The sequence below is a fragment of the Balaenoptera physalus genome (assembly GCF_965194825.1).
Source record: "Balaenoptera physalus genome assembly, chromosome: 1".
Taxonomy (NCBI): Eukaryota; Metazoa; Chordata; class Mammalia; order Artiodactyla; family Balaenopteridae; genus Balaenoptera; species Balaenoptera physalus.
In genome coordinates this window covers 172045957-172073846 of record NC_138882.1, presented here as the reverse complement: position 1 = coordinate 172073846, position 27890 = coordinate 172045957, and the positions used below count along the sequence as shown (strand labels likewise).

The 27890-nt window shown below is 54.3% G+C and overlaps 1 protein-coding gene and 1 long non-coding RNA gene across 3 annotated transcripts in view; one reads left to right on the top strand and one right to left on the bottom strand.

Annotated features, from left to right (window-relative positions):
* LOC309637465 overlaps nucleotides 1-27890 on the top strand; it is a 606851-nt gene that overhangs the window by 228577 nt on the left and 350384 nt on the right. The window lies entirely within an intron of this gene.
* Nucleotides 8963-17401, bottom strand: MATN1 (matrilin 1; the record flags this gene model as incomplete). Of its 2 annotated transcripts, XM_082416515.1 has the most annotated exons (8): nucleotides 17233-17399; nucleotides 15202-15548; nucleotides 13858-14080; nucleotides 12712-12837; nucleotides 11832-12248; nucleotides 11113-11265; nucleotides 10133-10208; nucleotides 8963-9486 (listed from the first exon to the last, which is right to left on the bottom strand). In XM_082416515.1, exons 1-8 carry the CDS (start codon nucleotides 17321-17323, stop codon nucleotides 9432-9434), a joined length of 1488 nt encoding a protein of 495 aa, XP_082272641.1. In that variant the 5' UTR covers nucleotides 17324-17399. The 2 variants fall into 2 exon arrangements, with proteins under 2 accessions (XP_082272641.1, XP_082272640.1); XM_082416514.1 differs by lacking the exon at nucleotides 8963-9486 and having other exon boundaries at nucleotides 10000-10208; nucleotides 17233-17401.

The following is a 27890-nucleotide window of genomic DNA, read 5'->3' as shown; positions in this document are numbered from 1 at the left end:
ATATACACTGTAATATACCGTAAATCATTGTTTATAAATTATTTTTTATTACCACTACAAGGCTAAGGGGACCAAGGGAGCAGATATGTTCTGAGTGGCCCGGATGCCTTCGTTCCTTCCCACATTCATTCAATACACATACTTATCAAGGCCCGGGAAGCAGAGTTGAGCTCCTTCTGGGGCGTGACTGAGCAGAGTCACACCCGCTCCGGTGGGTACCTTGGAAGCTGTTAGGGCGCTGGGGTTCTAAGTTCAGTTCCCAGGAATGATGTCCCTCCTGCGGGCCTGGTGCGGCCCGAGGTGTCATCCATGAAATGAGGCTCAGGGCCGTGGAGGACGTGCCACAGTCACGCAGGGCCTAAGTGTGGGGCCTCACACCCAGGTCCGGGCACAGGCAGGGTGGCCACCCTCTAGGTCGTCCCCTGCAGACCCCACGGGCCCCGTCACTGAGTAGGGCAGCCGCTCACACTTTACAAGGAGGGGGGCAGACAGAAAGGAGCCACTTCAGGCCCCGGGACCTGAGGGGGATATGGGAGGCGACGTGTCCTGACCTGTTAGCAGGTTTTCTATGAGGGAGGAAAGGACCGTTCTTGATGTGAGGAGATGCAGCTCCTCCGTGAAGCCCTGGGGGAGACCTGTGACTGAGACGGGGCTCCTGGACCCAAACCCTGATGAAGATGCAGCTTCTGTCTTGAGCCCCTCAGGCCCCTCGCCCTGTGCTCGGCACTCACACACTGTCTCCTTTCGGTCTCCACGCCCTAGCCAGGTGGTAATTGTTCTCCCCATTTCCTAGGTGAGCAAACTGAGACCCAGAGGGGCAGTCACGTGCCCGAAGCAACACAGCACGTCGGGGACAGCGCTGGGACTCACACCAGCTCCTTGGATTGTGAGGTGTCTTGGGGCCCCCAGTCACCTCTACTCCAGGGTCTCTAATACGCACCCCCTTGCCCCCAGGCTGCAGTTATTTTTGGCTTGAAGACACTTATATCCTGATTTGGGGACAGACGACTTGACCGTTGCCCAAAGGAACAAGGGAGGGTAGGGGAACAGGAAGATGCCTGCTGGGGGCGCTCCTACTTAGCCCCTACCCTTCCCCAACATTCAGGTCTGAGCTGCCACCCCTAGTCCAGCAAAGCCCCTGGACAGGCCCTGGGAGACCAGAGGTGCCTCCAGCCCAGGCCCTTCTCAGGGCACCTCAGAGCAAGTGATAGGAGTGGGAAGATAACCACCACCTCTGAGCAGACTTACCCACAGTCTGCCCTGGAGAGTGGCCGCTAACCTCCTTGGGAGTCTCTGTGTACAGGAGGGAGGGGCAGTTTAAAGGGATTAGATTAGGTGCTACTGAGTGTGACAAGTGATGGAACTAGCCCAGCTCACAGTAAGCATTGCTGAACCCCAGATCCCAGCCAGTCTGGCTACCCCATTCCTGGGCTGATGGTGCCATCCTGCGGCCAGATACTGCCATAGCAGTCCCAGGTCTGCGATTTCAGCCCCACTACAATCACTTAACTCCAAGGTCCAAGACAATTCTTGAGATCCTCTTGCCCAGTGTCAGGGGTCCACTTCACAAGTGGGGAAACTACGTCACCCATGTAGCAGCAAAGGCTGAGTTGGAATAATAGGAAATTTGTTGTCCAACGAGTCTGAGCAACAAGCAGACCATACAGCACCTAGAATGTTCAACTACTTTGAATTTTATCTTGGAGATAACAGGGAGCCAGAGAAGGTTCTTGAGTGGGAGTGTAACCTGATTAGATGTGCACTGTAGGACCATCACTCTGGTATCAGGATGCAGAATGGACTGAAGACAAGGCAGGAAAGCCAGTTAACCTGCAGTGTGGAGAAAGGACTAGAACCCCCTTTCATCCTAGTGAGCCTGAACCTCAGAGAGGGAAGGTCCTGGACAAAGCCCTAACTTTGGAGCTGGAGATTCCAGAGTTCAAATCCCAGCCCTGCCACTTACCGGCTGGGTGACGCTTTATATCTGGCAACCTTGATTTCCCCATTCGTGGAAAAAAAAAAAAAAAGTATTGATATTAAAAAGATCACTGAGAAGTTTGAATTAGAAATTGTGGGTATATTATCATACCAAGCACCTAGTGGATGATCCGAAAAAGGTAACTCAGTGGGTGAACTAAATCTGATTCTGAGCCCAAACATGCAAAGGTTGCCATGCCCCCGTGGGCAGAGCTGTGCCCTCCCCAGGTCAACATACCCTGATGGTGGCAAGCCCCCTCCCCTCCTCCTCTCCGCCCACCCCACCACGCAGCAGCTCTGAAAGGAGGGAGCCACGTTCCAGTAGCAGGAGGCCTCTGAACACCTCCTGCCTCCTCCTGTATTAACTGCAATTGCATCTGGAACAGATGGGGTGCTGGGACTTCCCCACCCCCTGCCATATTTCACAGCGCGTTGGTTCAGGAGAAAATCATGTAATTAAAAGAGGAGAAATGCAAAACAAACCCCTTAGCGGACTTTGCCATCTTCCCTCCCTTGTAAATCCATTAATAAACTGTAATTACAAAGACAAACCCCTTTATTGAAACCTGGTAACCAATTCACTTAGGGGCCAAGAGACTCCCATTGTCCTCCAAGACCTGAGGAAAGAAAGAAAGAAAAACAATCTTAATTAGTTTAGTCCCGTTTATCTATACAAAAATCAAAAAAACAAAAATATCGGTTACAAAGTAACTTGCCTTCTGCCAAAAGACGGCAGCTGCCCTGGGGAGATGCAGTTTTCCTTCTTTCGGGGACTCGTTTATAACCTTCTGTTAATCGAACTGAAAGCAGAGAGAGACGGGGAAATCACATGGAAAGGGGGAATGGCACGGGGACCTGGAGTACCTGTGGGCAGAATTGAGATGAGCTAGCAGTAGGAGTTTGGGTTTGAAAGATCCCAGGATGCCAGCCCCTGCCTTCCTTGGAGACTGACGACGTGGTCCCTTAAGAGCTCATCTAACAACCCCTCCCCCTAAAGAACCACTGATCAGTCTTCTCAGACCTAGAGAATCCTGTGCAGCTGGCTCCACCCATCACCCAGTGATAGGCAGAGCCCCCAAGCCTGGCCAGTCACAGCCTTTCATCCCCCTGGCCACAGTGATTGTTCAAGGATGAGCACAGGACCCAATCAGAGCCAAGGGGACTGAATTACGGGAATGTCCACACCCTTAGAGTTGACAGGTTGTCAGCCTGGAGCTGTGGGGCCTTCTGGAGGAGAGGACCAGCCTGGGCCTGAGGCCGTCATTGTGGAAACCAGAGTCAAGAGTGGAGGGAGACGGAGGCCTGAGCCCAGCGCCATCCCCCAGCACCTTCAGTCACCAGATCCCATCAACTCCCTTCTCAGGCTTAAGCTGCTTGGTGTGGAGTTTCTGTCACTTGCAGCCAGGAGCCCTAACTCACCCCATTCTGACCCACGGTGCCTGTGGTCTGGTCTTCGGGTGGTTGATCACGCTGTTTCTCCCGCCAGCTGTGTCTTACTCTCCTCCCTCCTGGCATAGAATCCCTCAGGCAGGAGTGCTAGAAACAGGAAGCAGCCCTCCCCACCCACCACCACCACCACCACCACCACCCCCACCCCCGCAGAAATGCCTGTGTCCTGGGCCCACACACCGTTCAGTTTGTTGCTTTCCTGGAAAACCCTAAGGTTCAGCCCCAGAGACCCCGGATCACCAACCCACCTCAGCTCAACCTGGACTGGGGCCTGACCAGGCAGGAGGCCCAACTGCAGCCTCAGGCCCACCTGTTCTAGCCTCTGAGCTGTGGCCTCCCCCAGCCTTCACTCTGTGGCCCTTCCCTGGCACTGGGCTCTGTGCATTCTCCGTGGTCGCCGCCTTCTCCAACCCCAGCCTGCCTGGAGGAGGCCCTTACTCCCTACCTGGCCCCCACCAGTCCCCACCTTTGGGGTCCAACCCTGCCCCCTCTGCTCTCCGAGGTCCAGCCTCAGGCTCTTCCAGGACCAGGTCCACCCTCTGCCGGAATGAGAGCCTGCAGACTGCCTGGGGGTGGGGGAGGGGAGAGAGAGGCCACTAGGGTCTGCTGAGTACCTACTGGGTGCCCCCGGCTTGACATCCATAATCACAGCAGCAGAGCTAAGTACGGACTGTTATTGAGAAAGCCCTTAGCCTCAGGTAAACTGAGGAATCAGCTCTTCCACTGACTCGGACAAGTCCCATCACGTGGAACACGCATCACACTAATGCTGCCCCCTAGCGTCATTGGACGGCTTCATCGGGGCCCTCAGTGCCACCCTCAGGAGTAGTTTCTCAACTCTCCCTGCAAGTAAGGGTTTGAACCAGCCCGGCTCTCACTGCCTCACCCTGACAGGCGGGTCAGCTGCCCGCACCTGACCCAGCAGGGCCAGCCTCAAGGTCACAGCCCCTGCTCGGGGGTGTGACATGGATGTCTGGTCCCTGCCCATCCCAGCTGAGGCCTCTTCGCAGCCTGCCTTACACTCCATCCAAGGGTTTATGGAAGAAACATGCGTCTTATTGCTAACTGGGAGATCTGGTCCTTTCACCTCCTTACTTAAAACCCTTCCACAGCTTCACATCACACCGCAGATGAAGCCCCTGCCCAATCTGGTCTTGGACCTCCTTGCTGCTCCTGGCTGCTTCCTGCCACATAGAGCTGCATGCAGACCCTCGGAGGACCGCAGGCATTCCTGCCTCAGGGCCCTTGCACGTGCTGCTCCCTCCCCTTGACGTGCTCTTCTCCACCACCGCCTCCCTTCACCTTCCTCGTAAACCAGCTTCAGATCCATGCTTAGGTCCACCTTCCAGGATGCCTCCCTACCTCTGCATGGCTTGATTACTGTCTGTTACAAGCCCCTGCAGCACACCCTTGATCAAACAAACTTTCACATATTGAGGTTTGGGGAAGTCATTCTGGTTTATCAAATATTGTACATCTGCTTTAATTATTAAAGAAAAGGGCATGTTGACCAGAAGTAAAGGATGTCCATGTGAAAAGTAAAGATCAAATGCCTCTCTTCCTGGGACCCCAGTGCCGGTTCTCCTTCGATGTTAAGACTCCTTTCCCAGATGCCAAGGCCACGCTGACTCGCTGTGGACATGCAGGTCTGTTTTTTTGAAACCTTGAAGGAATGTATCCCCGACTTGTTTAATGTTCTTTGTTCTAAGAAGATATAAAACTGTGCTGAAAATCATGCTTCTCCAGAGCAGTTCCACAGAGTAATCTGAGAGGCTGTCTTCTGGGCTATAGTCCTCAGTTTGGCTCAAATAAAACTCTTTTCTATTCTTATTATGGATTGTTTATTGATTATTTTTGTCGACACCCTAATCCCTCTGTCCTGTTATCACAGCCGGGCTCTCACTGCAACTTTCTATCCAATGTCTGTCTGCCCCACCAGACTGTAAGCATTTTGTCCCTAGTGCCTGGTGTATGTTTTGGCCTTTGGTGATGCTTAATAAACGTGGAAGGAAGGAAAGAAGATAGGGAAGGAGGGAGGAATCAGACCAGAACTGTCCCTGGAGCCTCACAGCCTGACTCACGGCTCCCTTCCCCGCCACCAGCCACGTGCCCCTTTTCACTTTCCAGATTTCCCCGGCAGATCCAGCCCTCCTGCTCCCTGCAAATCCCCCTCTGCTGTCTCCTCCAGGGAGCCCCGTGGGGCTGGCCACACTCATGCCAAGCCCTCTGTCTGTCTAGGTGATGACCACTGCGAGGACGGTGCTGTTGCCCTTTTACTGCTGAGGAAGCTGAGGTCAGAGGGTGAAGGAGTTTGTTCAAGGCAAGGGGGCCGTAGGGGACTCATACCAGGGCTGTGTGACCCCAAAGACAAGGCCGCTCACCCCTCTGCTGTCACCTCCCTGTGGGAAATCTCCTGGAAACTCGAGGCCCGATGCTTGGTCTCTGCCAGGCCAGACAGGTGCCCCCGGGCACTTGGCTAGCTTTGTTCCTTTGATTTCATCAAAGAAGTGTCGACAGCTTTTGATCCTTGAGGGCACACCACACACTTCTTTGGAGATTTCTCCTCATTTACTCCTTGTTTCTGGATCATCTCTCCATTCAACAGATGAAGAACTAAGGCCCGCAGGGAGGTGGGATGACTTTCCCAGGCTCACGGAGAAAGAAATATGTGAGGCTGGAACGTTAGCCCATGAACACAGGGACCTCGGTCTATTTTGTTCTCTCCTCTATCTCTAGTGCCCAGAAGAGGGCCTGGCATTGGTGCAGTACAAACGTTTGCCATGTGACCATGTGATGGAGCTGGCTGCTGTCCCCAGAAGTCTGCAGGCTTGTCTACCCTTCCCGCCTTGCCTCCTGAGCCCTGGCACTCAGGCTGGCGCTGCTCGAAGCAGAGGGAAGGCTGTCCTCATCTTGGCCTCCTGGAGGGGCCAGGGGATGGGCACCTGTTACCATGACACAGGGCGGCCGAGCTCCCTGCTGAGGAGCAGAATGCTTACAGGGAGCTGTGGTACAGCCTCTGGGGTGGCCTCCCAGCAGGTAACAGGTGCCCCAGGTGGTACAGCCACTGGACGCCAGGTGGCGGCAGCATCTCGAGGGACACCAGTACCGGATGGGAGCAAAGGAGGTGTTGAGGGACTGACAGGTGTGGGTGTGTCCCTGAGGCCAGGAAACCATCCCCCAGATGGCACCAGTGATGCCAGCTCCGCTCTGGATGCAAAGGGTGGGTGGGCGCTGTGCTGAGTGCTTCCCATTCGTTCCTCAGTCACCCCCTGCAACCCCCCTTGGGGCGGGGCCAGTAGTTCTTTTCCAGGCATGCAGCCTTCTGGACTCAGGTGAAAGGCCCTGCCAAGTTACCAGGCAGCTGAGGAGCTAGAAGCCAGGAGGCTCTAGCCACTTCCCAGAATTGAAAGCTGAGAACCAGGACACCAAGCCCACACATGGGTGGGGGAAAATACAGGTGAGGGGACAGCCAAGTCAGTGCTTTTGCATTGCCTGAAACAGAAACTGACTTGACCATGTTTAACGTTGCTGAGGTTTCCTGGGCGTCTCATGCATGGCCAGGCAGGGAGTGTAGCCAGGCCCAGGGGGACCAGGGAATGACCCCAGGTGGTAGATTAAAGATGGCCACAAATTCCTTGTCACTCTTCCCTCATGGAGGAGAGGTGAAGTTTATCTCCCACCCCTTGAATCTGAGCTGGGCTATAACTGCTTTGACCAACAAAATATGGTGAAAGACATGCAGTGGCAATTTGGGGCCTCAGAAGCTTCTGGAAGCCCTGAGCTGCCATGTAAGAAGTCCAGTTCCCCTGCTGGAGACCTCCACATGGAGAAAGTAAGGCCCTGAGACTACATGGAGAGAGAGACAGAGACGGAGACAAAGTCAGGGACCCAGTCTGGCTACTGTCTTCACCAAGGCAGCAGTCATGTGAGCAGGACACACTCTAGCCTGGTTGGGACCCAGACCACGGCAGCCCTAGCCAACACCAGGCAGAGCAAAAGAACCACCTGACTGAGCCCGGTCAACCATAGAATCGCACAATAACAGGTGGTTGTTTCAGCCACTAAGTTTTGGGGTGGATTCTTACACAGCAATGTCACTGAAACAGCCTTGGACTAGAAAGTCATCAGCACATCTGGAAGAAGTGAAAGACCTCCCAGCTCCAGCACCAGCAGCCAGGCACCTAGGGTCCTCAGGTCCAAATTCCCAGAAGAGAGACACTGATTGGCCCAACTTGGGTCATGTGACCCCCTTTAACCAATCAGCTGAGTCCAGGAGGCAGGGTTACCTTGCATCCACATGGCCCTGATACCCCTCCCCCATGGAAGGGTAGGGTGGGGTAGGGGGGCCGGTAGTGGGGATAATCTCAGAAGACAGGAAGTGTGGGCTGAGCAATTGCCACAGGGGCTGTGACAAGGTGCCTCTTTGGACAGCAGAAAAACCCCTCATCCAGGGCCTGGCACAGAGAAAGGGCTCGGTGAAAGCTGCGCACAGTTGTGTGACTTTTACGTTGCTCTTATGAGGTTGTGCTGTTTTACCAACTCCCAGGTTGGCTCCTGGGTGTTGCTGGTAGTGTTATTCTACCTCCTTGAACTGCCTCTAAGGAAGACATTTCAGGATGGTCTGAGCTTCTTATAAAAGCCTTTTACATGCTCTCAAGTGTAAATCTAGTTCTTACGCTAAAAATGCTCCATTAAACCAGAGTGGGTTCCGAAAATCAGCCAAGCTCCCCCTCTGGGAGGCGCAGGATTGAGACTCCAGAGGGGCTTGGGACAGGGTCAGGGGGACATGGGGGTCAAAGACTTTCTTTGCGCTGTCCTTGAGGCAGGGGCTGCAGCTGTCTGTATTGGGGGTGGGACCGAGGCTGCTGACGCACCAGGAAGCAACAGAGAAGACTCCAAGGGGGTGAGGGGCCGGGCAGGGGGCGATGGGCCGGCCCAGGCGCCTCACCAACCTCACCATGCATGCACACACACACTCATCCCAGGGGTCCTGGTACAATCCAAACCATCTCTCTTTTCCTCCAGCTGGGTTGAGGGTGACAGGGCTCCCTGCTCAACTGAAGTCCCTTAAGAAATGGGAGAGTATCTGTCCCATAGGCCACCATCTCCCCACCGCCTGACACGGGGCACGTGCTCTGTGTTTGCTGTCTGCATGAACGAATGAATGAATGAATGAATGGTGGATGGCCCTATCTGGTGCCTTTTTCTTTTGATGTCTCACAGTCCTGGATTCAAGCCCTGTCTCTCCAACTGACTCACTGCTGAGCAAGTCATCTTATCACTCAGGAACTCAGCTTTCCCATCTGTAAAATGGGGACGACTCAAGTCTGTTCTGGGTAAGGTTGCTAGGAGGATGAAATGAGACCTCATCAAGGAATTTGTAACTGAAAAGGCAGAACAAACGTGAGCCAGGTTTGGAGCAGTGGCCGTCATCCCTGTTACCACCACTGTTGCCATCCTGCGACCATCCCCATCACCCACCACCCTCACGGTCCTTCTTCCTGCTCCCCAAATAACCACACTGCCACTGGCCCCATTCAGTGCTTAAGTTAAGTCACATTTAATGGTTTTTCGAAGGGGAGTAGAGAAATCAGAAAAGAGATTACAGCACTCTCAGTCAAGAAAGGGTGAACTAAAAAATATGGGAATATATTAAGCTTTAGATTAAAAAAATGCAAACGCAGTTCCTCCCACACTCACCCCTGTGTTCTCACTCATGCTCTCAGACACACACCCAGCCTCAGACGCACACACACACACACACTCACACACACACTCCCAAACATGCACACGCTCCCTGCACACACACTCAAACACGCACTCCCGCCAGGCTCGCAGGGTGGGAGAGGGAGAGACCCGGTGCCACCCCAGGGCCCCACCCTTCCCAAGCCCCCCTCGCTGAAATGGCAAAGCTAGACTAAACTCAGGCTCTAGGGGACACACACTGGGCTCTGTGAGCTGCACTGGGGGCAGGGAGATGGAGAGGTCGTGGGGGACAGGTAGCCTTAGACGATTCTGTTCTCCAGGATGGCCAGCCGCTTACTCACTGCTTCCAGTGGACTGGGAGTTAAGGAGATGTGCAGGTTGGCCAGAGCAGGGCAGTGACGGGGTGGCACCTGCACTCCGGGCCCCCCTTCCAGGGCTTTCTCTCACTTCCCCCTCATAGCATGTGTTCTCCCCAGTGTCAAAACTTATCCATCCACAGCCCTCAGAATGGTGCTTTCCAAAAACAAGCAAGCAGTTACAGTGAGCCCGGAAAGCCCAGCCCTGTCCAGTTGCAGGTTTAGGCCTGCTGGGTCCCCCACCTAGTCCTGCCTGAGCCAGGGGAGCTGTGAGGGGTCCAGCCCCATCTGAGTGGAGACTGGTGGGTAGTCATGTCACCGAGAGCTTGAGCACTGGAAGTCCATGGGCACCATGTTTTCCTGAGCATGTCCAGGACTCTGTGTGTGTCCAATCTAGAGCTTGGTTCCTGCCTTTGCTTTGGCAGGGTCAGTATCAAAGCCCGGGCCAGCCTACCTGGCCAGGATCCAGCCCGTCTTCAGCAGGAGGCAGGCAAGGAGGAGCCTGCCCCGATCACACCACACAAGGGGCACAGCTTTCTCCTCTCCCCACAGGGCCCTCCGCCTCCCCCTCCCCTCCCCCTCCCCTCCTCTCCCCCTCCCCCCCTCCCCCTCCCTGCAGCAGCCTCTGGGAAAGGATATGCTTCCTGGTCAGGGCCTGCAGCAGCCCCTCCACTTTGGTCTGGAATTTCACGATGGACTCGCAGGCACACAGGTCTTCCTCTGGGGTGGACAGAAAGTGGGGAAAGAGAAAGAGGATGGTGAGCGGTTGCCTGCCAGGAAGGTGGGTGGTCACTGCCCAGGGCCAGAACTAGGGTGTCTTGGGGGAGTGTGGGGCCTAGGAGATGCGAGAACGCAGAAAGACACGTGAAATTCTTAAGACAGAGCTCCTAGGAATGATGGAGGGGGCGACCCCTGAATGTCTTCCTGCTCCCTCAAAGCCCTGATAAAGAACTCCGGTATTAGCACCCCCACACTGGTCACCTACTACGCACAGGACACTGTCATCAGGGGCCTCTAGGTCATCTTGGTGACTCCTCACCCCAATTCTTTGGGGTTGAAGTCATTAACCCCATTTTACAAATGAAGAACTTGAGAAGGAAAACAACTTGCCCATGGCCAACAGCTAATTAGTGTCAGAACAAACACGCAAACCCAGGCGTGTCTGGCTCTGGAATCCATACTCTTTACCACTGGGAACCAGCTGGCGAGATCACCAGGGAGGATCAGGGGAGGAAGCACGGTTCAAATCCTGGCTCCTCCAGTTATTAAGTGGTTCCCCCCCTCTGACCTTGGCTTTACTGTCTGTAAAATGGAGATAACAATATTCCTACCAAATAGAATTAAACGATTCATATTTGGAGAGCACTGAGAAGAGTGCCACATGTGTAAGAGCATTCAATATACAGCTGCTGGTGTTAAAGCCTGACTGGCCAGCCTTCCTCCTGATTCTGCCAACTCATGGTGCCACCCCAGCTCCCGTTTTCCCCACCCACATCCAGTCCAGGATGGTTACATACACACACACACACACACACACACACACACACACACACAAACACACACACACACCCCTCCCAGAGCCCCACCTGCTCCTCCCATCACCACAATTTCTGGCCTCACTCACCCACGCAGATCTTCTTCTGCAACTTCTTGCCAATCTGGTTGATGGTCTTGAAGTCAGCCGTGTAGAAATAGTGCTCTGCCACAGGCTCTGAGGCAATTTCTCTCAGCTCATCCTCCACAGCGTTGCCCACACCCACAGCAAACATCTTAAAGCCTGCCAAGAGGAACAAGATGAGTAGCAGTGGCCATGGGGACAGGCAGCCATAGCTGAGCCTCCTGGGGAATCCCCAGGCAATCAACAGCAGACACCTCCTGGTGGCAGATGCTGGAATTGCAGGTACAATGATTGAGGAAATCAACATTTGCTGAGCTTCTACCATATATCAGACTTGTACTGACTGTACTGGGAACTTTGCAATCTCATGTAACCCTCAAAACCATCCATCTGGTAGTTATTATTATTCTCATTTAATAGGTGATAAAACTCAGGCTTGTCCCAAAGTGGGGTTGCCTGCCAGCAGTTGGTATGTTCTTGGGAACATTCAACTAGAAAAGTTCCAAGCCCCACCTACCAAAGGACCATCAAGCCAGCCACTTACTTTTCTGGGACCTCAGTTTTCTCATCAGTATAAGAAAGAGCTAGACAAACCAATCCCTCCTCATTCACACTGAATCTGGGTTTAGGGCACTCATCAGAACAGACATAAGATAAACTACAGTTGAGCTGTTCCATGTGTACCCCTGGCCACTGGTGGTGTTCAGGGTCCAGACAGCACCTACCAAGGTCCTTGGCTTTCTTGGCAGCATCATTAATGTAGTCCTGGCTCCGACCATCAGTGAAGACAATGCCCACCTTCTGGGCACCAGGCCTGGCCCCGCTGGACACACTGAAGGAATTGTCAATGAGGTACTTGAGGGCAGCCCCGGTCATGGTGCCCTTCTCCATGTAGGACATGTTCCGCACAGCTGCCTTGATGTCCTTCTTGGTATGGAAGCGGCCCAGCGGGAACTCCTGGCGCACAGAGCTTGAGTACTGCACCAGCCCCACTTGGGCCAGCTTGTCCGACACATCCAGCGTGTCCACAATCTGGTTGATGAACTTCTTCACCAGCTCAAAGTTCTCTGGCCGCACACTCTTGGATCCATCAATGAGGAAAACCAGGTCAGTAGCCGAACTGCCACCTCCACCGCTGCAGACTGGGGAGGGTAGGAAGGCAGGGAAGTGATGCTTAAGTTCATAGTCATTCATCCCAGCCACCGGCTGGGTACCCACCACACCCAAGATCTGTATGGAGGATCATCCCATTTGGTCCTCAAAACTTCCTCTGTGAAGCCTAAGTTCCTGGCCCCCATTTTACAGCATTGAAACCCAAAGCTCTAAAAGCTGTTAAATCACACAGCTCAGAAGTAGTGGCACCAAGATGTGAACTCAAGACTATGTAACTCCTTCCACCATACTAAACCTACCACCCACTGTGACAGAAGGAGGGACAGTAGTGAGAAGAGAACTTCTGCTGACACCAAACTCTAGAAGGCATCTATTGCAGATTGGTCCAGAGGCCAAGTACAGAGTGGCTCAGGTGGGCTTTCTGGGGAGGGGCCAAGGCCCTGTCCCCTGCCTGCCACCCTCCCCAGGCTTGCCTGTGTCCGGCCCACTGACCATTGCAGGTCTTGCCATCACTGTTCAGGGTGAAGCCCTCGCGGCAGGCGCAGGTGTAGGAGCCCGGGGAGCTGAGGCACACCTGCTCACAGTCGTGGTCGCCTGTGGCACACAGGTCTGACACCACTGTGGGGACAAGAGGAGACTCAGAATCTCATGGTCACAGGGCCTCGGACATCTCAGCAAGGATGGCCCCTCAACACGCCCAGGGAAACTGAGGCCCCCGACTGGATGGGGTCCCAGACCCTCAGCCCAGGGCCAGAATCACTGCAGCAGTGCTGACATCCCCAGAGAAGGTGATATTGCTGATAATAAACTAAAACTTCCTGCTAAAAATGTATAGGCCAAAGGGGCGGGGCCTTTAATCCCCTTTGTTCACTGTTGTATTGCAAGTGTCTAGAACAACACGTGCAGCAGTGAACACAGCACATAGAAGATGCTCAACAAATACTTGTTAAATACCACATATTGAGCATTGTACTGTGCATTACTGCCTCGAATTCTCACAGTCAGATTCATGCTCTTCTTAGGCCCGCTTCCCAAATGGGGAAAAGTCCTTGCACCGGCCCCGCCTCCTCCTACTCACCTTCTGACTAGTCCCATGCCAAAGACCCCCCGACAGGCCCACCTCTCGTCTGCAAAAGACTTTGAACTTTCTCCTGCCCAATGCCCAGGCCCCTCAGACCTTCCACATCGCAGAAGACTCTGGCACCCCAATACCCCACACACCCCACACACCCCCACCCCCTCCACCCCCCCGCCCCCCCACACACACTCCCCCCCGTCCAAATAGCACAGGTTTTTTTAGGCCCTCCCCTTACTGGCTTCTGGCCCCTCCTTGGTCCCTGCCAGTACTCTACCACGAAAAGGACTTCTTTCTGGTATCGCCTTTCCCCAACTCCCTTAACCCCAGGCAGGGGACAGCCCCCAGATCAGGCGGCTCTGAGCCCTGGCCCCGCCCCCGATGTTGGCTCTATCTCAGTCCCTGCCCCCGTATAGGGCACCTCCAGCCCAGGCCCCGCCCCCACGCTGCCGCTCTCGGCCACGCCCCTTTTCTGGCCCCGCCCAGACACCGGTACCCGCCTCCCCCCCCACCTCACTCCCCCAGCACCACTCCCAGCCTAGTCCATCCCGCGCCCTGCGCACAGCAGAAGGCCTCCTGGAACTTCTTGGACAGCTTCTCGATGACGCTGTAGCTCTCCACGTAGTCGACGTGCTCGTCCTGCGGCTCGCTGGCGATCTGCTGCAGCGTGGCCTTGTCCACGCGGCCTACGCCGATGGCGAATAGCTCGATACCACTGGCCCGGGCCCGCGCAGACACGTCCCGCACGCTGTCCTGGGGCCTCCCATCCGTCACCACGATGACCACCTGCGATACACACGCGGGGCGTGTGTGAGGACCCGGCCTCCCTCCCCACGCTGGGTGGGCCGCTTGGCCCTCCAGTAAACCCCCAGGATGGTTGGCATAAGAGGAGGTTGACCCAGAAGGGCGGAGTGGCTAGCCCGGGTCACACAGCTAGTCGGCAGCAGGTGGCTCTGGCCCCTCACCAACACCAGGGTTTGGGCCTAGGGAAAAGAACCTGGATGGCGGAGGAGGCAACAGGTTTTCTCTGACTGAGAGACGTGGCCGAGCTGTTCTCTCATCTGACTATGGCCTCTGGGTGTCTCCGCCCTCGGGCATGACCGCCTGAGGGCAGAGCCTCGTCTCGCCTGTCAAACGAGGGCCTCTGACAGCAGGGCCAAACCTGTGCTCAACACCGTACAGTTCTACCCTTTGGCCACCAGAGGGAGGCAGAGGCTACGGAATGGCAGTTTTTCTTCCGGTCTGGACATTTTTTCTCCCGTATGCCCTGGAAAGGAGGCTGTTTCCACACTGATGCCCAAGGAATGAAGGAAGATGCTGCCTTTTCTCCCTCCATTCCCCAAGATACTACCTGCCCTTTCCTAAGAGGAAAACACTCTTCCCCTCCCACAAGGCCCCTGTGTGCTGTACCCCAGAAAGGGCAACAGGAGGGGTCCCTGGTGCTGAGCCTGGCCCTCATCACCCCCTGCCTGAGCCTGCCCTGAAGTTGGGACCTCACAGCTCCGCTGGAGGCTGAGACTCGGCATCCAGCCCCCTTAGCTGCTTTTCTCCTTCTGACCTGGGTCTGCTTCCGATTCCTGAGTCCCCACCCCTGGCCCAGATGCCCAACCCCTTGGGTCGGGTCTTGGTGACCTGACAGGCCTGGGTTAGAAATGCAGCTCCATGAGTCACAGCTCACCTTCCTGAGCCCCTCTTCTTTCATCTGGATAAAGGGGGTGTGGTGAGACCCCCATGAGACGATTCATGGTAAGAAGCCCGGAAGGGGCAGCATTATTTTTAATATCATTACTCTGGGGCCCCTGGGGAGCAGCTTTGCACAATCTCTTCCCCTCCAGAGGCCTAGGCTCCTGGCACTGAAAACCTAGCTCTTCACTGTCACATGCTGCCACATTCCCGTGAGTCCCCACCTTGCTGATGTCCGGCGAGCTGGGACGACCGCCCTCAGCATCGCTTAAGGCCTTGGTGATGGCGAACTGGATGGCCAGGCCCGTCATGGTGCCCGTGGACAGCGGCTGGATGCGGCGCACGGCCTGCAGCAGCATGGCCTTGGAACCGTGGGCCCGCAGCGGGAACTCCTGCTTCACAGAGCTGGCGTAGTTGACCACGCCCACGCGGGTGGCATTGGGCCCCACGTCCAGTGACTCGATGACCTGGGACAGGAACACCTTCACCTTCTCAAACTCCACTGGCCGCACGCTGCGTGAGCTGTCGACGACGAACACCAGGTCTATGGGCCGGGTCCGGCAGAGGTGCCCTGGGAGGCGGCAAAAGTCAGGAGGATGGACCAGAGACACTCAAGACAAAGGAGCGGAGCACCAGCAGCCACTTAGGTCTGGACCTGAGGCCTCAGGCAGAGTAGACCAGACATGAACCAGGCTGGCTGGGTCCTATCATCAGCGTGGGGACACTGGAGCAAGCAACTTGCCAGAGGTTGCTCAGCCCGTGGGAAAGACAGAGGCTCGAATGGCACCCTCACCTCTCTGAGCCTCAGTTTCCTTTCTGTACAATGAGCAGGTGGTCCCTTCCTTACAGGATCCTTTGAGGACAAGCAAAAGGGCATGCAGGGTGCCAGCACAGGGCTGGGCACGCAGGGTGTTCAGGGGGCAGCAAAGGAGAAGACAGCCTTCATGTCTCAGGTTTCAGCCCAGAGTGGCTACCGCAAACAAGGGGCAGCTCTTTCCCCTGGCTGGGCAGGGGGGCCCTGAGGGTGGGCCCTCGGGTGGGCATAGCCTTGAAGGCCAACGCAGCACCTGTCAACACGGCCTCTTTCATCTGAGCATTAAAGCAAATCAGCAAAGTGGACCCAGTTTGCGTCGATCTGCCAGCTGGTGTCCAAGAGCAGGAAAAAAGGCAGGAGTTCCTAGTGGCCACCTTGGCAGCTTGACCAAGCGGGCCCCCAAGACACACCCCCAAGGAGTGATGTCTTCCCAGACAGCCTGGGAGGCAGCACCATGTGCTGGGTGGTACACAGAGCCCGAGGGAGGTAGACAGGGGTCCGAAGCCCAGCTCAGCCACTCTGTGTCCCTGGGCAGATCATTGCACCTTTGAACCTTCACTTTTCTCATCTGTCTGGAGGGAAGAATAGGCCTGATGCCTGATGTTATCACAGGCCTGGACCTGCAGCCTGGTGGGACTTAGTACAAAGGCCCACCCCCTCTGTCCCACACTGAGTCTGAGCCGCTCCCAAACAGGGATGCAGGAAGAAGAATCAGGAAAGGCAAGGTGTGTGGGACCATCAGAGGTCCTCAAGGGACCTCAGAAATCACCTTGCAGCTGGCTCCCCAGTCCCCACTAGCTGAGGCTACAAATGGGTAAACTGAGGCCCAGAGAGGGTGAGGGAACTGTCAGTGGATCAGGAGCCCAGAGGCTCTGAGGCTTTCTCGCTCTGTGGTCTTAGACGGGGCCTCTCCTCTCTGGCCTCTTTTTCCCCATCTGTACAGGAGGAGTTGGGCATTCTAGGATTCTGTGTCCAAGGCTGAAACTCAGAGGGGTACAGCTCATGGGGAGGCCAATCGGGAATCTGCTGGAAGGGCTGGTGGAAGGGGGAATGTCGTCTTGGCCACCCCCACATCCGCACTCATTGGAGAGCCATGAGCTCAGCCCTGGGCCTGGTGCAGCCCCAGATGTCAGCAGGCTCTCTGGGTAGCGTCTGCCCTGGGTGACCCAGAAGACCGAGGGCCCTGCAGTTTGCGTGGTCCCTGAGGACAGCCTGGGAGCTGCAAAGCCCAGAGAGAGGCTCAGAGAACCCCACTCATGTCCCTGGAAAGAACAGACAGGGTCACCCTGTCCTAGCCCTTGTGACTGTCACCATCTCTGGCTGCTCCTGGGTCAGCCTGCAGGCCATCCCTGCCTCCCTGCCCCTCTCCCCATCCTGGATCCCACTTAGCCTCTGTCTGTCTCGGTGCCCGGTGTCCCCCACCTCACATGGGCCCCCTCACCTCTGGACAGGGGCGCGAGGCCAGGTATGCGTGGGACCTGGAGAAGCAGCAGGCCGCAGAGCACGAGGCAGGGGCCACAGAGTACCCTCATGGTTCTGGCAGCGCAGGCAGGATCGGCACAGTGGTGGGGACCAGTGGGGGCCAGGTCTTATCAAGCTCGCTGCCTGCCCAGACGGCCCCCCACTGACGTGGGGAGGCCCCCTTCGGGGGGCGGGGCCGGGCTGAATGGAGGTGTGTGTGCCAGGGAGGGAGGGAGCCGCCGGGCCTGGGCTCCGGAGGCCCCTCTGACCACAAGGGCTCCTTTGCCTGCAGGAGCTGCAGCTGGAATCCAGGAAATCTCAGGTGGGTGGAGGGTGGCTCCTCCAGGGCCCGGAGCCTGCGCTGGCCCGAAGTTGCCACTCCATGCCCAGGGAGACCTGAGTCCAACGGCCTCGCGCCCCAGCACTGCCCGCACCCTCATCCCGCAGCCACGCTTTTCTCGCCCCTACCGTTCCAACCCCAGTCTCCCCGTCTCCAGCCACGGCCGTCCGCTGCCTCTCCATACACGCCCTGCTCTCCAGCCGCGCCTGGATTCTGAGCTCTCCTCAAGCCTTTGTATACGCAGGACCGTCTACCCATAATGCCCTTTCCTCCCGATCACTCTCTGCCTAACCATCTTGCAAGGTCATATCGGGGCGAACATGTACCCGAGCCCCTGGTATGTGAGGGGCAGTAGGGAAGATGGTTGAAAAGTCAGACTTAGGAGCCAGGTGACTTGGGTTGGCTTTGTACTGCCTGTGTGACTGTAGGCAGGTTACTTCACCTCTCTGTGCCTCAGATTCCTCATCTGGAAACTGGGTTCATATAAATCTGCTCTTCCAATCAACGCCGGGAGGGGTTGATTGGAAGAGCAGACTTATATGAACCATCTCACTGAATTCTCTTGACAGCCCTGTGAGGCAACCAATATTATTACTCCCACTTCCCAGGTGAGGAACTGAAAAACAGTTTTGAAGTAACTTGTCTAAAGTGCAGCTCAGTGTCAGTGCCAGGAAAGGGCCCCAAGCCGGTATTCTCAGCCACCCTGCTTGCACGGGTAAAGCTTAGTGGAGGGGCCTTCTCCATGCCCACCTCTCCCCTAGCTCCCCTGGGGTTAGGACCCCCTCCCTGTGCTTCTGTGCCTTGACCATTTCATCCATGAGTGGGTAAGTGTCTGATTGATTCATCTCTGCATCTGGGACCAGCCCAGGGTCTGCACAGAGGAGGCAAAAATAAGGCTTGTAAGTAAAGGAGTATAACCAGGAAGGGTCCCCACCATTGTATCTGGGTCCAGTAGTTGATGGGATAGAGCATAGAGAGCATGGGCTTGGCCATCTGAGAGAACCACGTGCAAATTCACTTCTGCTGCTCACCAGCTGGGTGACCTGGAGCTGGTGACTTAGCCTCTCTGAGCCTCAGCTTGTTGCCATACAAGATGATAAGGGAATGGTAGCTCTTGGCTTGCCTGCCTCACTGGAACCATGTGAGGAGTCGATGAGAGGACGGAAGTGGAGATTGGAGACTGAAGGATTATCATCTTTTGGGGGGTATAATCGCTAATACTTAAGACCTGTGACTTCACTCTGTATAAATTATACCTCAATAAAAGGAAGTGTACAGATGCTTTTTAAAAAGTGATTGCCGGGCACAGCTGATCCAACAAATATTGTCACAGTCTTCCGCGGTGATGATGGTAACAATCCCTTCCATGTGTGAAACGGCACAGTCACTCGCTCTATCACTCTGTCTGTCTCCTTTGTTCCCCCGACAAACCGGTGAGGTCAGCAGATCCAACTATATTAGCCCATTTGTCAGATGAGGAAACTGAGGCCCAGAGGGGTTCGTGACTTGCCTGAAGCCACCCAGCCTGTTTAGGGGCAGAGCCAAGCTTAGAAATCAGGTCTCATTCCCCTCTGCCCCTATTTAGAGAACAAGGAAGTTAAAAGCATTTCCCTCTGACTTTTCCCATTTTCGTTTCATTTTTTCACAATTCACAGCCCTCCCCAGTTCCAAAAAAACAGTTGAAATGGATTTCTTTTCTTCTCTGCAACTTGAAAGTCTAATTCTCTTCTCCAGAGATGCCGCAGGGTGTGGTCATTGTGGCCCTTATCACTTCCCCAAATTGTGTTATGAATGTGGTACCTGGCCCCCACCCCCACCCTTGCCCCAGAGGATGTCAGCTCCCTCCCAGCAGGGCGCTTGTCTGTCTCATCACCAGTGAACCCCCCAGACCCAGCTTGGTGCCTATCACAGGGTATCTGGTGAGCAAATGAAGAAATGAATTAAAAGAAGGAAGTAATGACGAACTGGGTCCATTTCCATGTTAACCATCAAAGGTCAGGCTGGGGTAGGTGATGGTGACCAATGGCGAGAGAGGCACGGTGCCCGCCCCCCACTCCCCTGCTGAAGGTGGACGAGGAGAACGTGAGCTGGAGCCTCCTAGCCCACCACCCCTCTCCCCAGTGGACAGAGCTGTGTCCGGAGCTCAGGGTACAAAGCCCTCTTGGCCGGGGCAGCAGCCGGGCCCATGAAACAGCTCTTTCAGCTCTGTCTCTGAATGGCAGGTCTATGGGCTCCTCAGAAGAACAGAAGCGCCTTTTCTGTGTCACTTCGCTCATTAGCCGAGCCACAGAAACATGCTACAGGTAAGTTTTCGGGAACAGAGATGGGTTCCCCCCAAAGGGGCAGCTTTAACATTCCATAGTGGGAGTGGGGGCTTGGTGGGGAGGAGACCTGGAAGTTGAGTATATACATTGAGGAAAGAAAATAAATATTTGTGTTTTTAAAATGTGAAACATTTTACCCCAGGAATCAAAATCGGGAACAGTGTGTCCGGTATTAGCCAAGGAGAAAAACCGCGTTGAGGGGCCTTCATCAAGGCTGCTCCCGAGACAGACAGGCAGCCGTGAAGGGCTCCCCCTGTTCCCTCTCCTTGTTTTCACACACCTCGGGTTTCCAGAAACTTAAAGACTTTAGTGTTTTATCCAAGAGAGAGCGTTTGTGATCCATTGAGAGGTCCCCTGGGCAGAGTGTGGGTCAGGCGAAAGCACACAGGACTCCCCCTCCTGTGCCCCAAGCTCAGTTCTTTTCCTGAAGAGCAAACCTGGGTATCTCTCGATGCAACGCAGTCCAGGGCTGCCTGTCTCCTTAGTCCTTCCAAACCATCATCACCGTTTGCTGGATCCACATATACCTTTACTATTTTTTTAATTAATCTTTCTAACGTTAAACCAACTCACTTTTGGACAAAAATTTCTCCTCTTTCTTATTTGAAACAACAGCCATGAAATCACTGGTTTGATCTACCGATTACATACTTGTTCCAATATGCCTTCAAATAAATTCAAAACTAATTAAACTTAACTTTTTCTTCCACGTATCACCGAAATTATCTTGCTTTCTGTCAGTGGTGCTCATGCCAGACATTGAGGAATCCTATGCAGTGAAAAAGTTTTGGAATCAGACAGAGCTGGGCGTGAGCCTCTGTTCTGTCACCTGCCAGCTGTGTTGACATCAGGTGAATCCCCTCACTTTTCTGCTCTTCAGTTCTCTGTCTATAAAGTTGAGATCTCAATGCCGATGTCAGAGGATGGTGGAGAAGGAAAGGTGTTGAGTGCCACATCCATCCTTACTGCTCTCGCAATGCCTTCTTGTATTAATCAGCATAGAATAGGCCAAGTTACAGCAACAAGCAAGCCCTCGGATCACAATGGCTCGACACAAGGGTCTGTTTCTCTCTCGTGACACAGCCCAGCGCTAGACAGGCCCTCCCCAAAGCTGCCTCTATCTTGGTAGCCCATCATTTCCACATCCTTTGTCTCCAGACACACGAACAAGAGAGAGAGAAGGAGCACACATCACCTGACTCCAGCTGCGGATGGAATGACTCCAGGGGTGGGATGTGGGTGCCTAGTGAGCAGGACATGCTCTATCATGCTTCCCAAGGAAAAACAGCTTCTGTTGGCCTTATATCACCTCTAGATGAAAATTCAAATTTAGCTGGACATTTAAGGTCCTTCAAAATCTGTTTCTTGACACCTTTTTCAGGCCGTTGCCAGTCTCTCTCCCTCCCCCCACCATCCCCCTCTCTTCTCTGCCACAGAATGAGTCACTCCCTCCTCAGTCTTCTCTCACTGCACATTTTTATTGGCTTTTATCCCTTGTCTGCCTCACTGTACTTCCTGGGACCACCTCCCAAATAAACAACCTGTACCCAAGTCCACGTCTCAGGATCTGCTTTGGGGGGAACTTAAGCTAAGCGAAGGCAAAGCTTTGGGGTCCAAGATGAGGATGTCTTTGGGGCCGTCCTGGGGTTCGGGAAGAACAGGACCCCAACAGGTGGGAAAGGGGAGGGCCAGGAAGGGAGATGCCCCTACAGGACCCCAAGGGCAGCTAGGATCTGCGGGGCACTAAGCAGAATCCTCATTCAAATGCATCTGCAAGTCACTCTCTGTTTTATACTTCCTTCAGTTACCCGCAAACTGTCGATAGTTTGGTTAAGGTGGTTCAAAAGAAAATGCAGATTCCCAGGATCCTTCCCAGACCCAGTGATTCTGTATTTCTAAGCTTTCCGGGTGGTTCTGATGTAACTAAACCACCGATCTCACCCAACCTCCCATATGAAACATAAAGTCTCTCTCTGGAAAGCTGTTGTCCAGCCTATGGTGTTTGGCCTCTCGGACAGGGAGCTTGCTGCTCCCCAAAGTATTTTCCATCCAGCTCTGAGAGCGAGCCAGTCTCCCGGTATACCATGTTCAACTACCTGACGATCACGGCCACACCCCCACTAAGTTGATTCTTCCCTAATGAAAACGTCCCTACATCCTGCAACCATCCTTTACAACACATGGATTTCAGCCCATTACCAGTGTGGTGCCAGCTCCCAGTGGCATTTCAATTTGTCTCTCCCCCTCCTAAATATGTGAGCTCTGAATTTAATATAATGCTCTGGCTCGCAGAACAGAATATATTTTCTCTCCCAATTTCTAAGGTACCTAACTTCCCTTTGTGTTGCCTGAAATCCCTGCTGTTGTCCCCTCAGCCTCAAAACAGAGGCTCTGGAGACCTGAGAAGACCACTTGAGGTTGTGTAAACAATGGTTGGCTTACCTGTTTCATCTTTCAAAACTCTGGACCTGCCCTGACCAAGACTTCAGACATGCAGGGTTGTCGATGCTGCCGTCACTTAGACGTTGAAGGACGAAAAATAAAACTTCCTCCAAATCGGGAGGGGGTGCTACATTGTTTTTCCATTGCTATGTAACAAATTTCCACAAACGTAGCAGCTTAAACACAGCACAAATAGAGCTCCTCACGGTTCCTGAAGGTCAGAAGTCTGGGTTCTCTGCTCAGTGCCTCACAAGGCTGAAATCAAGCTGTAATCAAGGCTGGGCCTTGTTCTTTTCTGGAGCTGAAGATCCTCTTTCAAGCTCACACGGTGGTTGGAAGAATTCATTTCCCTGCGGTTGTCAGACTGGACTCCCTCCCCACCTCCGCTTGCAGGCTGTTACCCAGGGGCCACTCAGCAACCAGGGGTCACCCGACAGTCCTTGTCATGTGCTCTCCCCCAAGGCCCCTCACGCGTCACATTTCTCCCACGCCAAACCCCCTCTTTCTGAAGAGTCCAGTCCCTTTTAAGGGATCAACTGATCAGGTCAGTTTCACCCAGAATAATCTCCCTTTCTTTTTTTGTTTTTTAAATTTTATTTATTTATTTATTTATTTATTTATTTATTTATGGCTGTGTTGGGTCTTCATTTCTGTGCAAAGGCTGGCTTTCTCCAGTTGCGGCAAGCGGGGGCCACTCTTCATCGCGGCGCGCGGGCCTCTCACTATCGCGACCTCTGTTGTTGCGGAGCACAGGTTCCAGACGCGCAGGCTCAGTAGTTGTGGCTCACGGGCCTAGTTGCTCCGCGGCATGTGGGATCTTCCCAGACCAGGGCTCGAACCCGTGTCCCCTGCATTGGCAGGCAGATTCTCAACCACTGCGCCACCAGGGAAGCCCTCTCCCTTTCTTAAAGTCAACTTACCAGCTAACATAACCCAATCCCAGGAGTGACTGTCCCACCAGAGTCCCAGGCTCTGTCCACACTCGAGGGGAGAGAACTAGACAAGGTCATAGGTCATTGGAGGCTTCTTAGAATTCTGCCCACCCAGTGGTATATATGGGCATAGAACAAGGGGAGGGAGGGAGGAGGACAGGGGATTGACAAGGAAATACAACATTTTTATAATACAAGTGAATCTACAAGACAGAAACAGACTCACAATCATAGAAAACAAACCTATGACTACCAAACGGGAAAGGGAGGGGCGGGGAGAGGGATTAGGAGTATGGGATTAAAAGATACACACAACTATATATAAAATAGATAAACAACAAGGATTTACCGTGTAACACAGGGAATAATATTAACACAATATTGTAAATCAACTCTACTTCAAAAAAAAATCTGATTCTAAAATGGACAGAGGAAGTAAATACACATTTTTTCAAAGAAGACATCCAAATGGCCAACAGATACATGAAAAGATGCTCAACATCACTATCAGAGAAATGCAAATCAAACCACAAGACATCTCCTCACACTTGTTAAAATGGCCATCGTTAAAAAGACAAGGTAAAACAAGCATCGGTGAGAATGTGGAGAAAAGGGAATCCTTGTTCCCCGTTTCCCTGTTGGGGGAAATGTAAATCATTTCAGCCACTACGTAAAACAGGATGACGGTTCCTCAAAAAATTAAAAATCGATTTGGAACTTTATGCTACAGCAAGGCCACTTCTAGACATATATCTAAAAAGATAAAAACCGGATCTCAAAAAGAAAGAAAGAAAGAAGTACAGCATTTTTCAGTTCAGGAAAAGTTGCTTCAGGGTCCGTATGGGGAGGGCTAGGCACTAATTACACCAAAACTACGCCTGGTGGTTACTGAGTCTGCAGGTCCTTCCCCCTGCGGTGCCTTCAGCGATGGAGGGTGCTGGGGTAGCACCCTGTGGAGTCTGACCACCTGAGAGCAAGGTCTGGCCCTGTTCTCACTCGCAGAGTGACCATGGGCAACTGAGGGATGTTACAGTGTCAAGGTTGTTCCACCCACAGCCTCCATAAGGACGCCCAAAGCCAGGAACATCTAGATCTTTCCTTCCCACACTCCCCCTACGACACCTGCCGTCACCTCTCAGGGCAGAGGAGCTGGGAAGGTGCACGGTGATGTCCCTGGCAGGTTCCTGCTCCTTCCACTGTCCCACCTGAAGCCCCTTAGAACACCTTGGCTTTTCCCCAAACCCTCTGACAGGAATTCAGTTCCACCTACGTGTAAAATTTCAGCAACTTGGCCCTGGCAAGGTCAAGGTTGAAAGAACTGTGGTGTTGTAAGCTGTGAGTTGTCAGAGGGGAGACTCTCGGGCTGGAGTCACCCTCTGACCTGTGGTCGTGTCTCCAGGCCTTTGCCAAGGTAGCCTCCCTGCCTGGACTGTCCCCCCAGCACGTGGAGCCGGGGAGATGGCAGCAAAACTGTTTACCAGACGGACTCTGTTTGCTTAAGGCTGCGGCTCCCTTGTGCTGGCCGCTCCCTGCCAAGCCCACTGCCTATTGAAACGCCCTTGTGGCTAATGCGGCCCGCTTCCTCCGGGAGTCCCAGGGGAGAGGCTGGAATGTGAGCGCCAGCTCCCAGAGAGCCCATCCAGGTGGGCAGTGGGAGCCCATCCAGGTGGGCGGTGGGAGGGGCCTGTGGCCGCAGAGACCCACAGGAGCAGCTTCTCACACCCAGAGTAGCTGCTCTCACCATCCCCCCCCCAGGCCCAGCTTCCTTTAACCTGGGACTTAAAACTTGAGTCTTTGAGACTTAAAGCTATTTCATTGCAAATTGGAGATTTCATTGCCTGATTGGACATGAATCCCTGGTCTCCCCAAAGTCAGCAGAGATCTCACAAAATGGAGAACTTGCCCATAAATCCAGGGCAAGTCTTCTTCATCCGCCATGTGCATATACTCATCCCCGCCGCCCGCGGGCTGTAGCAGTGTAGCTGCGCTGTCCTTCCGATTTATGGCGCCTTCAGGCCACAGCCTCCGTGTGTGTGAACCACTCTCTCTCATAGGCTGTCAGACCTCACACATGCTGTCTTGGTCTCAGTCCCTACAAGCAGTCAGGCGGGCTGGAAGCCAGAGGCTGGACAGGGCAAGGAGACGTGTGCTTTCACGTGAGGGCATGCCCTGGGAGGCCATGGGCCAGTATCACATCCTGCTGATGGGTTAACACCACCGTGAACCCAACCACTTGGTGACACCCCATTCACATGACATCCCACCCACATGTCCACAGATGGCACTCACATCTCAACCTCCCTCCTTCCTCACTCTCCTGACTCCAGACCTATAGACACAGCTGCCTCCTGAGTAACTCCTATCACGTGGTCCCCAGGGTAGCTCAAATGCAAGCTTAGTGCATCTTCTTTTGTCCCCCGTCCTATATCCTCAGCTCAGAGCTGGGCACCACCATCCCAAAGACTCTCCAAAGCTGGGCACCAGTCTCGTGAACCTCCTCTTCCTCACTTCTGCCCTGCAGGTCCTGCTTCCCAAATGCCTCGTGAATCTACCCAGCCCCATGGGCACAGCCTGAGTTTGTGCCCCCAACATACCTCACCTGGACCACTTCCCCCGTCACCTCCGGTCCGGGTCCTGCACCCACAACGGATGCCTCCTCTACCACAAGCAGCGTAGGGCTCTAGAGCCAGGCCTGTCCTCGGTGCTGGGACGTTCAATGATGATTATGCCTCAGTCCCCATCTTCAAGGGGCTCTTCAAGTTTCGGAATCATGTCATCCCTCTGCTCACTCTGCAGGGTGCCTGAGGTGGGCCAGGAAGGACCAGAGGGAGAAGCTCGGGCTCCATCAGGCCTGTCGGAGTCAAAGCCCAGCTCTGCCCCTTAACTGATGGTGACTTTGGGCAAGTGGCTTGCCCGTCCTGAGCCCCAGGAAGCGTCCTTGCACGGCACCTGCGCGGGGGGCAGATGGGAGAGTCACAGAGATGACACACTGAAGAGCCCACTCAGTGACCGTTCCTGCTACCATCACAGCCCTGAGAAACTGGGGTGCGCCCTCCCGCTCAGCCACAAGGGCTTGATTTTGTCAACTCTCCTTCCCTCCGAGAGACAGCCCGTCCGGGCGGCGCTCACCTGCCTGGCCTGCACGAAGTCCCTCTTTCCTGGGGCCAGCTCCTTTCCAGGCGTCTAGTTCAAACAGACCCTCTCAGTGGGTCCAACCAGCCCCGTCAAAGGACCCCTGCATGAGCCTCAAATGGGGCATTGATAGGGCCGCGGTGAGGGCTGCCCAGCAATGGTGGGCTGCCTTGGCTTGGCCCGGGCCACGTGACTTCCCCAAACACAGCTATTTCCTGTTCCTCGGGCCAGCCGCCTCCCAGCCGCCTGGCCACAGGGCACAATTCCACTCTACACCTCAGCCTGTTCTTTGGCTTCGAGCCAGGGTTGGGGTGGGAATGAGGATGGGGGTATCACCTCAGCTGGTCCTCAGGACACATGGCCGTGGCCCCTTGGCATCTTCTTGATGAGGATGCAAGGCTGGAGGAAAGGCTAGTCCCCTCCGCCTGTGACCTCTGCCCCCAATCCCCATTTGGTGGGGGCTTCTGGGGGGCCTCTTCATATGGATCTTCACAAGAAGCAAGAACTCACACAGACTGTGGCCCCAGCCCTTTTAGCCTCCACTTAAAGCAGAATGAAAAGGCACTTAGTCTAACCCCTGACTGCTGTGTGGCCTCAGGAAAGTCACTTGATGTCTCTGGGCCTCAATTCCCTCATGTGTGAAAGGGAGGTCACTGTCCATCTCTATTAGAGCCTCACTTTATCAGGTGTTTGGGGATCTGATAAAGAGCAGATAAAACCCATGAAGAAATCTGCTATCCCCAAGAAAAGCTGACAACGCCAGAAGGTTGACAATTCCTCTCAAATCCCCTTCTCTCCTCCTCCACAGGAGGACTTCACCAGACTTCTTATGGGTCCCTGACTTTGGTCTCTTCCTTTCTAAAACCCAAGCCCGATCCTGTAACTCCCCTGCCCAAAAACCCTCAAAGACTTCCCCTGTCCCAGGATGAGCCCATGCTCCTGGGCACAGCGTTCAAGGCTCTGTTAGGTCTCATTTGGTACTGGGGATGGAGCCCAACTCAGACTGCCTCGTACTCTCTGCCAGCTTCACTCTCAGGCAGCTCAGCCCGGGAGGAAGAAGGCAAGAGGTGGAGAAAAAGAGAAAGAGATGACTGAAGAATTTGATTCCTGGGTCCAACCACACCTGACCAGATTCCCTGGATTTTTTGTTTATGTGAGCCAAGAAACATCACGACCACCCTTTTGTTGTTGTCGTCATTGTTTTCAATAAACCTGGTTCACTAAGGTTCCTGTTACTTGCAAGCATCTCCTTCCTGTAAATGCCCTTCTTGGCTGAAATTAGCCAGGGTGGGCTTGCAGCCAAAGAACCCTGATGTACACAAAGGCTCTTCATGATCCAGGCGCCGAGACCCTGGCAGCCTCCTCTCCCGCCCCTCCGCACTTGCAGCCACGCTAGGCTGCCTCCCCAGCCTCTCCCCACCTCCACAAGGCCTTCCACATCCTGCCGCTTCAGCCCAAAACATCCTCC